Genomic DNA, 16,955 nt, shown 5'->3' with positions numbered 1-16,955 from the left:
TACTTTATCTACCTGTCAATAAGCTCCCTCCACTGAAGAACTCCTGTATTGCTTGTCCATCCATATCAGCTAAGAGAAGCTAAAAAGCCCAGACCTTGGCTTCCATGGACCATGGGCTATCCTCCAGGACTCCATTATTGGGGAAGATTCTTGCCATGTGACATTAAAAGTAGATGACAGGCAGTACTGGTAAAAATTGTCCAAAAGAAAGGGGCTTGGGATTTAGCTCAGCGGCATAAGCACCTGCCTTGTAAGTGTGTGGTCATGAGTTTGATCCCTGGTACCGATAGAAAAAGACAAAAAAAAAGATTTGTCCACAAGCTGGATTATATTAATTTATTTGATTTCTTTTTAATCTGATTGAGATCTTTATGTAGTGTGAAATAGGAATGTTCAAGTGATAGGCAAGGTGTGGACTTGAACCATTCATCTCATACTTAATGTGAACTCAGACAATAACAAATATATGTTCATTAAAAATAGGGTAGACTGTTTCTCCCATTATATGTGACTTTACTATTGATTGCCTTTCAATAGCAGAGTCCTCTTATTTAAATAACAAGTGTTTCACTTTCAAATACTTGATTCACATAAAATTTCCTGGAACTTCTTAAGAATGATTTAGATCAGGAAGCTGACCTAAAAGCATAAATTGGTAAGGAAACTTGGGCACTCAGAATGTGTAACAGATTTCCCCCTCTCCCAACTCCCCATTGTCTATTTCCCACATTCCACTAACATTTGCCAGCACCCTCTGTGTGGTCTGTAGTTACTGAGGGTACAAAGGTAAGATGCGTGGAGTTGGGGGTAGAGCATGTGCTTAGCATGTGCAAGGCCCTGAGTTCAATACACAGCACCAAAAAAAAAAAAAAAAGGAACAGCTGACTGGGTGAGGGGCTGGAAATCTGGGAATGTTAGTGCAGCGATAGAATGCTTGCCAAACATGCACGAGACTCTTAAGTTTGATTACCAGCACTTGGGGTGGAGGGTAAGATTATTGAGGAACACAGGCTGTTGGAAGCAGGGATAGGTACTTTTTGAGCAATTACAGTTTAAGATGATCAAACCTCTAAGATCTGTTGCAGGTACCATGTCACTTGTTTTATAGATCCCCTTGTTCCTACAGGAGTATAATACTATCCATTCTATACCTAGCATTGAATAGTTTACTTTTTGTTTTTTAGAGCTGAATTTTAATGAACTGAATGAGGTGTTATCTGTCAGAAAGCTGGACTTGAAACTTTGAATAGCTCATGCTATCCATGAGCAAAAGCTTCCTAGTATGAAATTCTGTTTCAAGATTGAGATAGCTTTTATAGATAAATACCTGAAGTTGATCCATTTGTATTTATGTATTATATTGGTAGATAAATGGCTTATCCTATCATAGTGTAATAGACTATGTTTGGTTGGTACTGGCAATAAAATCCAATCAAAGTATTTTACTTAATTAATGAAATGTTTTTCTTTGAGTTCTGCTTCTCACTATCTTGAGTCTTTTTTTTTTTTTTTTTTTTTACTGGTACCAGGGATCAAACTCACGACCACACACTTGCAAGGCAGGCACTTATGCTGCTGAGCTAAATCCCAAGCCCTATCTTGAGTCTTAAACTAAGGTTAGTTTAATCTCTTTGTATCTGTTACAGAGTTAGATGCTGATAGGTTAGTAGTCATTTTTTTTTTTTTTCTTAAGAGCTGTTAGGGCTGGGAACATGCTTATTTTGTAGAAACTTTTGTGCTTTTGTGAAATCCTTGGTTCAACCTTCAGCACCATAAAAGAAAAAGCAAATTTTTTAAAAAGGCTCTCTTTTGGGCATCAATTCAATGATTATTTGTATTTACAATATTTTACATAATAAATTGAAATTACTATATATTCATAGTGGCTATTCCTGGCAAAAACACATGTACTTCACAGTGACAACCATGACAAGTTTTCCAGTGGGCTCTGCTTGTGTAGGAGAGGATCTTAAAATGAGAGCCAGATGGGCACAGAGTAGCACCCAAGCCCTTGCATTCTGGACCTTCTCTACCTCAATAGTTACTTGGTTTTTTATATTTTTATTTAATAATAAAGTCCCTTCCTTGAAGTGTTTTCATTGGTCTTCCAAATTTAAACTTTTCTATAGATAATTCAATTTTATCTTTTTTATCTTTGAATAGTACACCATTGTGTGTAATACCAGATTTTCTTTATTCATTCATCCATTGATGGACATAAAAGCTGCGCCCAAGATTTAGCTATTATGAATTGTTCTGTTATAATCATGAGTATGCATGTATCACTATCATATAATGCCTAGGTTATTTTGTAACAGATCTCAGACATCATCTCATCTGTGAATAACTCAGTATATATCTCTAAATGATAATTATTATTTTCAAAAACTTAACATCATAATATACCTTTAAAAATAATAATTCTTTAATGTCATCAAATAGCCAGTTAGTATTCAAATGTCCTGGTTACCTCTTTATAGTTCAGTTAAGACCCAAATAAGGTATGGTTAGATGGTGTTAATCTTTCTTTATTTTTAAATTTTTAAAAAAAATTTTTGACACAAGGTCTCATTTTACAGTATATGCTGGCCTTGAACTCTCAGTGATCCTCCTGCATAGGCCTCCATAGTATTGGATTATAGGCATGCGCCACCACACCAGTCTAGGTGGTGTGAATTTTAAATCTTTATTAACCTTTAGGTTTACTTTCTTTTTTTTTTTCCTTTTGTGACTTTATTATTATTATTATTTTTTTTTTTTTACTTTATTATTGTTGAAGGTGTAGTTTCTTAGCCAGCTGTGGTAGTGCATGCTTGTAATCCCAGCATTTGAGAGGCTAAAGCGGGAGAGTCACTGACAGTTTGAGGCCAGCCTAGGCTATACAGTAAGCATAAGGCCAGACTCAACTACAAAGTGTGATGTCTCAAAAAAAGAAAAGAAAAGAAAAAAGAAAAAGAAAGAAAGAAAGAAAGGTTCCTATAAGCAAAAAAGAGATATAGTTTCTGTTAGGCAAAGGATAGCCTAAGTGCCTCTTCAGAGGGAGGACCACATGGGAGGCAAATTTTATTTATTTATTTTTTTACCATAGAATTATTATTTTCACTAGAGAAGTATATAAAATGAGAGAATTTTAAGAATGGAAGAGATTTTTAGCTATCGGTCTTTTCTAGTCACATTGTTCCAGACTTGAGCTAGGGACCAACACCTGACCTTTGGGAGACTGTTTTGTGTTTTGTTTTGTTTGAGAACAAGCTATGTTTGCTATGTAGTTTAGACTGGCCTTGAACTCACTGTGTAGCCCAGGCTAACCTAGAACTCATGGCTACCTTGCTGCCCTAAGTCTGTCGAATGTTGGGATTACCAGTGTGTGCCATGTCCAGCTAATCCTTTGTCTGTCTGTCTGTCTGTCCTTTCTTTCTTCCTCCCTTCCTTCCTTCCTTCCTTTCTTTCAGTACTAGGGATTGAACCTAGGAACTTCATGCCCAATTTATTTTTATTTTGAAACGGTATCTCACTAAATTGTTAAGTTGCCCAGGCTGAGCTCAAATTCATGATCCTTCTGCCTCAGCCTCCCAGAGAGTTGGATTACAGGTGTGTACTACCGCACCTGACTAAAGGACATTTAAGATCCAAACTCTAGCATTGTAATTAGGAATAACCTTGTTATACCTCTTCTTGGATACTATATTCAACTTTATTAAAGAATGGAATGTTACTTAGATTAATTGCTACTTCCTATCACTGTTTCATACATGTCAAGTTTAATTATTTAAAAGAACACCTTATTATAGTTTTAAATTTTTTATAATCCAGAAGTCTTTTATGGTTTTTATACTTATTATTACTACAAGTGGGTTTAGTTTGTTTTCCATTGGTTCTCACAAAGTGATGTGGGTTTAGATGAGGCTCTGTGTTCAATGCCCATCACTAAAAAAATGCTATAAGCCCAGCAGAGTGATGTGTGCCTATAATCCTGATGATTGGCAAGCTGAGGCAGAAGTATCATGAATTTGAGACCAGTCTGGGCTACATCATGAGTTCAAGGCCAGCCTAGACTACATAGTAAGACCCTGTCTCAGAAAATCAAAAGACAACAAAATAGAACCTAGGATTTTAGCATTCCTTCTAGCTGTCTTTCTCTGGTAACCCTCTAACTGGCCTAATTTTTGCCTCTCTGTATTTCTTCTTCCCAAAAGCTAGACTCTTACCTGTGTAAAACATTTTAAAAAGAGCTGGAGATACATTTCAGTGCAACCCCAGTACCTCCCAAACAATTAAACAAACAAAACACTCACCAAAACAAAACACCCTCAAATAAGTCAAATTATGTGATTTCTGTGCTCAAACCCTTCCAAAGGGCTGGGAGTATAGCTCAGTGGCAGAACACTTGTCTGCCAAGCGTGAGGCCCTAGGTTCTATCCATAACTCCAAAAAACCAAAGCAGAACAAAACAAAACAGCAAAACAAAAACCTTGCAAATGGTGTCTCCTCATACTTAGAGCAAAAGCAAAAATCATGTTTACATAACCCTGAAGACCCTTGCAGTCCTGGCCTTGCCTGCCCTTCCCTACATAATAGCCCCCTTCAGTCACGTAAGAGGAGCAACTTTATAGTTCTTCAACTCTGCCAAGCATTTGTGCTCGCTGTGTCCTTCTCAGTTCATAGAGTTTGCTTCCTCCCTTCATCTACATCTCAATTCAGATACCTGCTCTTCTCCAAGATCATCTTTTCTTATAGCACTTACCTGATGTTAATTTTGATTGGTTTAGTATGCATGGCTCTCCCATATTAGCATGTGAGCTTCATGAGTAGTGGACAGGGTCCTTGTTCATCACTGTGGTCCCAGTTCTGTGAAGAGTCAGACACATGCAAAGTACTAAATAAATATTTGATGAATTAATGAATAGTAGGCTACATATTAGGTTTATACCTTCGCTTATTCTCTTTCTCTGAATATGTGATTATACAAAGGGCCATGTAAGTTTTCCTTTTTTCCCCTATAGGTTAAACCATTTCTTATATAGACAAAGCTTGTATTTCATAGCAGTAGAAAACAAGAAAGGCAAGGTCCTCATTACCTAGTACACATCCTAGTGTTATGATGCATTCAAGATGCCCAAATAACTTTCATCCAGAATACTGTAATTCAATGATGGCAAACCTTTTAGACACTCAATGCCCAAACTGCAACCCAAAACTTGCTTATTATTGCAAAGTGCCAACACTGAAATTAAAGCTGAACACAGGTTTTAGTTTAGAAAAAACAACTCATACAATTCATGACTTCATTGTTTAGAGGGCTGTGTGTGCTCTCTGTGGCATACATATCAGAGGTTCACCATCACAGCATTTGTTTTTCTTGCTTTTTCTCCACAATTGATAGTTACTGGCAAGTTTGGTAAATAAACATAAAATGATTAAAATATAATACACTGCCTCAGTTTCCCCAGTGGAATTGAGAATAAGATTAGGTCTGAGGAACAGACTGAAACAAACAGGCCTGCTCTTTCCCATTCCTGCTCTCAGATGACATTTCATCCCCATTCATGAGGACTGGCACATGTGTGGATGGCTGCCACATTCCTTTGTATTACAAATCAAGTCATCTGAGCCTCTGGGAACATGTTGCTGTGTATTGCCAAGGCTGCGCATTGATTGGCCTGCATTTCTGGCTCCTGGGTCACTCCTTATCATTTTCTTCTGAAATTCACTTTTTATTTTATTATAATTAAAGCATACAACCTGATGTTTTGATGTGTAAGAACAGATTGTATTGACACATGACAGTTAAAATTCTAGCAATTGGCAAAGATTTGCTTGATATTCTCAGAATTGTCTAGTCTAAGGCCAGGAATATGGCTCAATGATGAAGCTCTTGTCTACCATGCATAAGGCCCCAGTTTTGCTTCCTAGCACCACCAAAAAGTAAAACAAATATCTAGTCTAATGACTTCCAAATCTGGTAATGAAGCAGAATCACCTGGCAGCTTTTTAGAAATACAGGTTCCCAGGTCCCACTCTATCTAGCTTGGGTTTCTAGCCTTGTGATTGGGGTAAGGCTCTGATGTGATACCTACCACATTCATTTATATTTTATTCTCTCTGTCTTTTATTCTGTGTTGCTCTTGCTCTCAATAAATAGTCTTTTTTTTTTTTTTTTTTTTTTTTTTTTTTTTTGTCTTTTTCGTTTTTATCAGTACCATAGTGTCCCAGGGATATTTGTTCCAGGACCCAAGGGACACTAAATTCAACTGATAGTCTCAAGTTCCTTATATAAAATGGCATAGTATTTGTATGTAATCCATATGTGTCCTCTTGTATACTTTAAATCATATCTAGATTACTTATAATACCTAATTCAATGAAATGCTGTCTAAATATTTGTTATATTGCTTAGGAAATAATAACATGGAAAAATGTCTGCACATGTTCAATACAGGCAGTTATTTTCCTGAATATGTTCCATCCATAATTTTTTGAATTGATGAGTGAGGAACCTCTAGATACAGAAGGCTGATCATATGTTCCTCATGCTAGTAAGTTCTGTGAAGTAAATAAAGGTGAGAAAAAAAAGAGTAGAAAAGATAGGTTGGCTTTTAGAGGAGGTAACAATCTACAGTGGGAAGTATTAGAGGAAGAACATGTGGGCAGGAAATAGCATGGTGTGTTCACAGGATTAAAAGAAGACCAGTATAGTGGCTACCATGGGAAGAAAGGGGAAGAGGCCTCACAAATGCCGATGAAGAGTTTGGGTTTTGTTCTGAGAGCTTTTGTTCTCCTCCTGTCTTTGAGTTCTGTATGGCGAATGGATTGTAGATCAAAAAAGGGAACTGTGGGACCTGAACTGTTCTCTGATGATAAGTGGGACTCAGATGCTGGCTCTGAAGATGAGGAGGGGAAGGCAGTTTCAGGGTAAATATTTAGAGTCAACAGGACTTATTAATGAGATGAAAATGGGGTAAAGGAGTGCTGGGCATGTAAGGATGACACTGAAGGATTCTGCTAGACATAGGATGTGGTCAAGTGCCCTGGTTGCCTCCTTTGTAGAACATATTTAAGGGTTCCTTTCTACAGGATTGGTGGTAAGTGAACTTTTGTAAGCTGTTAGTACAAGACTTGGCACACAGTAAAACCCTATGTAAATATTAGAACGGATGCTATGGTGGTGATTTGCTCAAGGACACATAGCTAGTTAGCAGCAAGTGCAAGAATAGAAGCCAAGGCCCGGTCTCTTGGTTTAGTGTATGTTATGCTAAGCTGAGCTGCCTCCTGTAGTTACCTTTGGCATCTTTTTTGTAGACTGTTGGTAGATAGTAATCATGGTACATCATGAGTTGCACTTATTATAAGAGGAGTGTTATACTATATATGATATTTTATTTGTAGGGTTTTCTATGTAGCCTAGAATTCCAAATTATTTTGTCTATCCAGAAAAACACTGCCATTCCAGACAAATGACAGGGGCTGGATGGTGGAAGGAAGGGTATATTGGAAGACATGTTCCCTGGCTAGTTTTTAACTATTAAAAGAAATGTCTTCCAGGATACTTGTGTTCATATTGCCCACAAACCTACTAGGCTACAATTTGTATATATACTCTCCAGTGGAAGATGATGTTAGAATTCTCAATACCAAAAGTTACAGGTCATCGTGTGCCAGGAGAAGGAAAAAAATAAAGCTAAGATTATTAGTCTAACTCCCCCAGATTGTCAAGTTTCTAGTGAAACATCTTAAAGGAGTGTTTGAAGTGCTTCTGTCAGTTTCAACTAAGCTAATTTTTTAAAATTTCTCTTTGTACTGTGCCTCTTTCATGAACCTCTGTGAGCTTAATGCATACAATATGTGGGGGAAAGCCTGTCAGCCTCAGTGCCCATCCCCCCAAAGTCTGAAAAGCAGATTTTAGAAGCACATGATTATACCTGCAAGGATTTGTCATCTTATGAAATTAGACCTGAGACCATTTTTATGCACCCTATGGGAAAGAATTTCAGAAAGGGGTAAGAAAAAGTGCGGCTCTAGCCCTTGTTCCCTGGGATTGACTGCCTGTTTTGTTGCACCTCTATTTTAGACAGCATGGATAGGACTGTTCCTCATTACCAGGGAATGTGAGTCATTCCCAGATTTCTGTGATTGGGATTCCAAAGAATTGCTGAATCCAGTGATCTTATTAAATCCAAGTGTCAGTGCAGCTTTTCAGACTGTAGGGGAGAGCTCAGTTACAGCTGCTGACCTGGTTCTAGTTACCATGCTGAGACAATGGCAAGAACAGTGACCCCTCCAAGTACCCAGAATTCCAAATGCATGGCTGTTATTGACTGTTCTCAGTTTAGGGGTTTCCTGGTGTACTTCTTGAGCTTCAATACGTTGTGCTCCCTAGTTATGATCTATAAACTTTAGGAAGAAATGTCCTACTATTCCTACAGGCTAGTGCCAAGATTAGTCTCAAATTTTCAGGACCTTGTTTTAGATTCACGTACCCCAGCACTGTTAACTGCATGGTGTCCAGCATCCAGCAAGATATTGTCCAATTCTATCTTGGTCCAAACAAAACATGAAACATCAACCAGGGAGGGTGGAGACTTCAAATGTTGCCAGAAAATTAGTATGCTCTGTCTTTTCTTTTTCCTAGAGTGTTTCACAGCCAATGGTGCAGATTACAGGGGAACTCAGAACTGGACAGCACTGCAAGGCGGGAAGCCATGTTTATTCTGGAACGAGACTTTCCAGCATCCATATAATACTCTGAAATACCCCAATGGGGAGGGTGGCCTAGGCGAACATAACTATTGCAGGTAAGATGGGGCCATAGTGGTTAAAATCTGTGGTCTCTTCCAACTCCTTCCAATCCTGCTCATGACCAGAGAGACCTTCCTTATTTCTTTTTGGCCAACTCAAAAAATCATGATACATCATGAGTTGCACTTATTTCTTGATACTAGTTTAAAAATTGCCCCCTCATAGCTCTGTCTCTCTGTCTGTCTCTCTGTCTCTGTCTATCTGTCTCTGTCTATCTGTCTCCCTCTCTCTTTTCTCTCCCACTGTCTACTGCTTTCTTTTAACTGCCTTAATTTTAGCATTCATGCCCTCTCTGATCATTTACTCATCTCTGAGAAAGGAGGTGATAGCTGGGCATGGTGATGTACACCTGTAATCCTGGCAATCAGGATGCTGAAGCAGAGGGTGCATGAGTTCAAGGCCAGCCTGGGCTACAAAGTGAATTCACTGCCAACCTGAATGGTTACAGAGTGAGACCCTGTGTCAGGGAAAAAAAAAAAAAAAAAAAAAACAGAAAAGATTGACTTTAGCAGCGGCTTGTTTGTTTGTTTTTGTTTTTTTAAGATAGGGTTTCACCATGTAGTTGAGGCTAGCCTTGAGTTCACTACATAGCCCAGGCTGATCTCAAACTCAGTGATTCTCCTGCCTCAAGCTCCTTAGTACCTGAGACTACCTGTGCTCACCAATGTACTTGATTTCTAGGAGCTCTTGATTTCACATTCATGGTGCTTCAAATATATATTCATGATTTGCTTGAAATGATCTGTGATTTTAATCAGATTCTAAAAGTTATCAGTGATCAAAAACAAGTTAAGAATCACTGGTATATAGGAACAACAGCAAAAATTCTAAGCAGTTTTGTTTGTAGCTTTTAGATATTTATATCCAAGATCACTGTAAAATAACTCATACTTTAGCAGTGTGTTGAACTGAATCATTATTAAGACAAAACAAAAACTTGAGCCATTAGGACAAGGGAAAACTATTGCTGAGCTCCATGCTGTATCTGTTTCTGCTGTCCACTGGCATCTTAACCATATGGCACTGTTGACCCAGCTGACCCAACACATATATTCCTGCACTGCAAGATCTGTTTTGTTTACCTTCTGCCTTCCACATACCTTTGCTAACACATAGGAGTCCTCATGGTTGACTTACAGTCACTGGGCCTGCAGGCCATGTTTTCTTTATCCTTGCATCTTCACCTCCTTCCTTCTGTTCTAACTTGTATCAACTGACCATTGCCCCATAGTTACTAGTATATTTTAAAAATTGTTATTATGTGCATGTGACAAAAATTTCTCAAATTCTGCAGATATTTACTGTTTAAAGTCTCCTATTTACCTCTTTCCCGAAAAACTCTCCCCACCAAGTCCCATCATTTTATATGTGCTACTTCCCCTTTTTCTATCTTTTGTATTTTATTATTGAAGTTACAATGCTCCCAATTGTCATTAACCAATTCTCTCATTTTTGAAGTTATACATATTAATTTTTTGCATAAATAAAAATTAGGGGCTAGGGACATAGCTCAGTGGCATAAGCACCTTCCTGGCAAGTGCAAGGTTGTAAGTTCAATCCCCGGTCCAAAAAAAAAATAACCTTATTCTATGTCTAGTATATTATTTTTCTCTACTCTTTCTATTCATAGGAATGATTGAGTTGAGTAAAATGTTTAGAAAGAGAAATATTTTTTCATAGATATTTTTCTCTTATTCATATATACATATATATATATATATATATATATATATATATATATACCATTTTCTCCCTCCCTCCCTTTCCTTCCTTGCCTCCCTTCCTTTCATTTTTTTGTGACAGAATCTTGCTAAATTGCCCAGACTGGTTTTAAACAGGAGATCTTCCTGCTTCAGCCTTCCAAGTGACAGGGATTATATGCAGGCTACCTCCTCCTCCCCTCATCTCTTTCCACCTTATTCTAACCTTTCCCTCCTCATTCTCCTTTCAGTGCTGGAAATTAAACCCTGGCCCTTGCGATTGTGAGATAAGTGCTCTATCACCTACTTATACTCCAGCCCCATAAAGTTTCTCTTGGTAGTAGGCTGTTAGTTTATTCTATTACTTACTCTGTTGGTTTGAATTACTAAGCAAGTCTTCTCAAAAGAGCTGCTTTTCAGTCTGACTTTTAGGAAAAATTTAAATTTCCAATGAGAGTTAATTTATATGAAATTTATTTTTTTTTTTTTGTCTTTTTCTTTTTTTTATGGGTACCAGGGATCGAACCCATGACTGTTGGCTTGCAAGGCAGGCGCTTATGCCGCTGAGCTAAATCCCCAGCCGCCATGAAACTCATTTTTTAAAAATCTTTTTTTCCCCCTAATAGCACCATGTCTGCTCACATTCTCCCAGAAACATACCAGTAAATATACCTTTCTCCTTAGTCTTGGTTAGCTGCAACACTCTCCTTTGATTTGATGGAATGTACCAGACCTGAATTTCCAGTTTATACTTTAAAAAGGGTAACTGAAATTGTTGATTATTATCACATCAGAGTCCAGTCTTTTCATTTTAGCCCTGCACAGAAGTAAGCATGAATATGGTTGCTCTTTATTAAGCTATTCTGATGCTTTTCAAAATGGCTTTGACACTGGTAATAAACAGTTCTTTTCTAAGGGCTTTACCCAATTCTACATCAAAGCTGAACACTGAACAGAGGAGGAAAATGACAATGAAAACTGTTTAAAGAGGAGCTTTGTACAAGTTCTCTTACTTTGATTTCTCAGCTGACACCCAACACCATGTTTATTTTGTGCAGCTTTTCAAACCCATCATTCACTGAGTCGGTGAGTGACGGAAACGCCCTTCCCTGGGCTGTACTCTAGGTATCTGGATTAGAGAAGAAGGCAAAGGCTGGGGAAGAGCAGAGGGGCGCTGCCACCTGGCTTTGGGCACAAGAAATAAAAGAACCCTTTGTACCAGGGGAAGGTTTATCTTTTAGGCTACACAATAAGTTTATCCTTCACATGCCTGAAAGGGTTTGCTCCAAAACTCTTCACTGCTGGGTCTTTATGCCCATTTCCGGCCTACCCAAAGCATCAGGTTTCCAGTATTCTGAGTCTGAATAAAAGTGGCTTGGAAAGTGGTGAAGAGAGGCAAAGCTTTTCTGTGTGTCCAGTAGCTCCTGCCATTTGTTGATCAGCTTTATCAGTGTTGTCTGTTAGATTCATGACATCACTGGGCTGAGAAAATCTTAAAAGGTGTTTATTCCAAGCTCTTCTCACTTACAAATGTATAAGCAAATATTTTAAAAAATATTATTGTCATGTCTGAAGTTAGTACCAGGATGACAAGATCTTGAGTTCTAACTCAGACTCTGGCATGTGGTTCCTTCAGAATTGTCTGAGGGTTAGTGTTTTGGGGAAGGAGTAAGACCCATTTCTATCAAACATGAATAGACTAGTCTTCTGGTGAAAACTTGCCAGTGGCATATATTATATGAATTTTACTTTATTTTCTTATTTTTCCTAAATTTTATTTTAAAGAGGAAAAACCACCAAATTTTCAAAAAAAGATTATAGGAGAGTAACAATTGTTATATATTGCATATTGTTGTCTTTAGAGTACAAAATAAGCATCTAATTGCCTAAACAATATTATCACAAACCTTTCTTTCCAATGAACTAAGAGAAATTAGTAGTGTAACTATCTTAACAATCCTGTGTGTGTATTTTTTCCTGTTTTTCTTCTTTTTTTTTTCTCTTCCCCATCCCAATTTCTCTTTCCTTTTGAACAGTTTCTTCCCATTTTACAATATCTAGTGTACATTTTGGATCTTATTTATTCTTTCAGCTTCTCATACTAGGGAGATAATATGATGTTTACACATGTATGTCTGGTTTATTTCACTTATGATATGGTCTTGGGTTGCATCCATTTACCTAAAAAAAGACTCCAGTTTATCCTTCTTTTTGGCTGAGTAGTACTCCATTATATTAAAAGACCGTATTTTTTTTTATCCATTCCTCCATTGATGGGCATTTGGGTTGTTTCTAAGATCTAACTATTCCAAATTGTGCTGCTATAAACATGGTGCACATATATATCACTGAGGTTTTTAGTTCTGGGAAGATACCCAGCAGGGAATATCTGGGTCAAATGGGACCTCCAATCCTAATTTTTTGAAAATCTCTATACTGATTTCCACAGTGTTTGTACCACTCTACACTTCCACTAACAGTGGAGGAGCATTCCTTTTTCCCCACAGCCTCTCCTGCAATTGTTGCTGAATGATTTCTTAATAATAGCCATTCTTGCCAGAGTGAGATGGAATCTGAGTGTCATTTTAATTTGTACCTATCAAATGACTAGTGATGTTGACATTTTTTCATATATTTACTTGCAGTTGTATTTTTTTATCTGAAAAGTATGTATTCATCTCAGATGCCCATTTTTGGATTGGGTCTTTAAATTTGGGAGGTCTGATTATTTTGAGTTCTTTATGTATTCTTGATAGTAATCTTTTGTTTGAGGAACAACTGGCAAACATTTTTTCCCACATTTTGGGTTGTATCTTCAGTCTGTTGGTGGTTTCTTTTGCTGTGCAAAAACTTTTTAATGAGATCTCAGTTATAGATTCTTTGTGATAGCTCTTGTGCAATCGAGGTTTATTCATAAAGTCTTTGCCTACACTAGTGTTTTTGAGAGTTTTACCTATTCTATCTCCCAGCAGATTTAATGTTTTTGTTTTAATATTTAGATCTTTGATTCATTTCAGATATAGTTTAGTACATGGTGAAAGATGAGTCCAACTTTAAATTTTCAACATGAGCACTTTTCTAGCACTTTTTTTTTGTACCAGGGATCGAACTCACAACTGTGCACTTGCAAGGCAGGTGTTTATGCCGCTGAGCTAAACCCCCAGCCCCTCTAGCACCATTTATTGAAGAGGCTATCTTTCTTCCAATGAATATGTTTGACAACTTTGTCAAAGATAAACTGGCTGAGTATGTCCAGAGTTATTTCTGTATCTTCTAATTTGTCCCACTGATCTTTGAGTCTATTTGTTTGTTTTGCCAGTACCATGCTTTTTTATCACAGTAGCTTTCTGATATAATTTCAAAATTTCAAGTTAGGGATCGTGATGTTTCCTGTCTTGCCTTTGTTGCCCAGAATTGCCTTTACTTTTCTAGGTCTCTTCTGGTTCCAAATGAATTTTAGGATTGTTTTCTCTAATTCTATGAGATATGCTATTGGAATTCTGATCAGAATTGCATTAGATCTGTATTACAGTTTGGGAAGTATGGCCTTTCTACTTTACTGTTTTAAAATCACATAACTGGAATATTCACTTGAGGAAGTAATACCAGAAAAGAAAAAAATTAAAGTCACCAATAAACTCATCAGCTAGAAATAAATAACTTGAAAAGTTTATTGTATGTCTTTCCCTAAATATGTTTTTTCAAAACACAAGATTATGTCATCTATGGTTTTATAAATGCCTTTAAAAAGCAAAACAATACTTTTTGTGCCATATCATGTACCAACTCCCCACAGTGAATGTAAACATTATGTACTGCAAACCTGTAACTAATAAAAATAAATTTAAAAATAAACTAGAAACAAAGTAAAACATAAAACATTGTGAATATTTCCATATTAATAAAAGAGGGCCTCCACAACACATTTTCATTAGCTATCTAGTGTTGCCTTGTGTGGATGTTCCATATTTGTTTAATCAATACTTTTATTAGGTATTTGCTATTGCCAACATGTTTATATCGTAAAAATACTTGTTGAAGATCTTTATAAGTAAAGATTTCCTTAGAGTAAATTTCTAAAGAGGAAATTACTTGTTATGTCCTCTTTTGTCTTAATCTCTTTAAAATAAAAAAATTTTTTTAAAAAAGAGGAAATTACTGAGCAGAGAATTTGTATCTTTTGGGGGTTTTTGGCTTTTATTATTCACTGCCATCATGGATGTTTGTACTGGTTTACATTCTCATCAGCAGTGTTGAAAACATCTGTTGTTTATTCAGCTATCAGAATTTCCATGTTCAAATGTAGTGGGCAAACGTCTGGCATGATTGTTTTAGTGATCCTCATCATAGCATAGTGAATTTGTTTCTACCTTTGCTCACTTCTCCCCAACCACTGAAGGACATGTCAGAGTGGAAAGATTTGTTCTCATAGCATTACCGTGTTTTCTTTCTTGATAAGAGATGCCATTCAGACATATACCTATCATTAGAAATAACACTGAACCTGATTCCTTTAATGTAAAACTGAAAAGCTCTGCGCTTACTTGAACATTAGCAGTGTCATTGATTGTGTTTTTGTCCCCAACAGAAACCCAGATGGAGATGTGAGCCCCTGGTGTTACGTGGCAGAGCATGAGGACGGGGTGTACTGGAAGTACTGCGAGATTCCTGCCTGTCAGAGTAAGACTTCTGCTTATCTGATGGTTTACAGGACCCGAGCACTAGGGTCCTCCACCAGAGGCCAGGTAGTTCAGGCCCAAGGATTTCATGAGTAGGTGCAAGGAGAAGCCATTGGTCTAAGGATTTTCAGTTCATTTCTTGAGACTTTTCAAGAATACCAGTACTCATTTCTTCCGTACCCCATTCAGTGAGTGTTTTTCAGATGGATAAGGCAACTGAAATTTCTACTTTTTGTTAAATTTTCTCATGCTGATGCTTTATAGCTAGAGAGGGTAACAGCTCAGTAGCAAGCTATTGGGGGAGAAAAGGTGTTCTTTACTTTTTTTGGGAGGGGGATGGATATTTGGAATGAACCTGTTTCAGCACAGTGAAATTAATGCTATTTAGTCTTAGCTTTGAACAGCTCCCATGAAAAATGATACTTGGTTAAAAAAAAAAACCTTGTTAAATATCATATAGCCCATATGGTAGTTCTTTTATCCACATTAGCGTAAAGGATAGTATTTTAAATGGTAATAAGCAATCCAGTTTCTTTAGTCTTTTACCAGGAGATCTGATTTCAGTTTCATTCACTCCTGTATTCAATATGTGGAAAGTAAAAAGGCAAAAGGATACCTGGTCCTCAGAGAGTATATGAGGTAGAGGAACTCTTTAAAAAAATACTTTAAAACAAGGTAGAAAATATTTTGGAGAGGTTTTAGGAAACCTTTAAGAATAGAAACTAAAACCAAGTCTGATACTACAGTTATCTATTGGTATCCAAGAGGGATCTCTTTAAGGATCCCCATTGGCACCAAAATTTGAGGATGCTCAAGTCCTTTGTGTAAATGGAATAGTGTTTGCACTGAACCTTGGCACATTTTCCTGTATGTTTTAAATGGTTTCTTGATTAGTTATAAAATCTAATAGAGTATACATGCTGTATAAATAGTTGTCATAAAGTATTGTTTAGGGAATAAACAAGAAAAATAGTTATACAGGTTTACTGTACATGCAGGACTTTTTTATTTTTTTCCCAAATATTTTTAAGTTTGGTTGCTTGAATCTGTGGATATGGAACTTACAGATACAAAGCCCTGAATAGGTTGACTGCATTAAAAAGTTACTAATGTAGCTGGGGATTTAGCTCAGTGCATAAATGCTTGCTTGGCAAGTATGAAGTCATGAGTTCAATCCCCAAAGTTACTAATGTAGATTTCATATATATATATATATATATATATATATATATATATATATAGAGAGAGAGAGAGAGAGAGAGAGATAAAACATGTGGCTGGCATGTTGGCCCATGACCAGTAATACCAGCACTTGGGAGGCTGAGTCAAGAGGGGATTGCCATGAGTTCAAGACCAGCCTGGGCTACGTAGTGAGTTCAAGGCCAGTCTGTACTACATACCCAGCCCTAGAATATATTTTAAAATGTGCCAAAGGAATAGAGTGGCCCCCTTTGTAACGCTGAAGAAAAGGACAGCTCATTTATAACCAGACTTTTAGCTTATTTTTTTTCTTTATTACTTAAGCCTGCTTTTTGCTGTGCTAACTTGTATCCCTCAGATTCATGGGGCTTGTGTGTTCAGAGTGACTTAGAGGTTTATGTGGGACCTAGGACTTTTTGCTTTGGCCTAGAGCAACCCTCTGAAATCTGATGCCTCAAGGAAAAAAAAAAAAAAAAAGAAAGGTCAGTTGAGGCAGGAAGTTTATAAGTTTGAGTCCAGCCTGGACGGTTTAGTGACTTAGCAATACCCTCTTGCAAAATAAAACCTAAAAATAGCTGAG

General features: G+C 37.1%; 1 protein-coding gene across 3 annotated transcripts in view; it reads left to right on the top strand.

Moving 5' to 3' along the window:
* Nucleotides 1-16,955, top strand: part of Kremen1 (kringle containing transmembrane protein 1) — a 69,965-nt gene that overhangs the window by 8,419 nt on the left and 44,591 nt on the right. For all 3 annotated transcript variants that reach the window (XM_063225992.1, XM_003478024.5, XM_063225993.1), the window contains exons 2-3: nucleotides 8,630-8,792; nucleotides 15,085-15,176. In XM_063225992.1, the coding sequence (XP_063082062.1) occupies nucleotides 8,630-8,792; nucleotides 15,085-15,176 (255 nt within the window). The remainder of the gene's footprint in view (nucleotides 1-8,629; nucleotides 8,793-15,084; nucleotides 15,177-16,955) is intronic.

Source organism: Cavia porcellus, unplaced genomic scaffold (genome assembly GCF_034190915.1).
Source record: "Cavia porcellus strain 051 isolate PalLab524CR breed Dunkin Hartley unplaced genomic scaffold, mCavPor4.1 scaffold_16, whole genome shotgun sequence".
In the NCBI taxonomy this organism is placed as follows: domain Eukaryota; kingdom Metazoa; phylum Chordata; class Mammalia; order Rodentia; family Caviidae; genus Cavia; species Cavia porcellus.
This window is presented reverse-complemented; position numbering and strand designations above follow the sequence as displayed.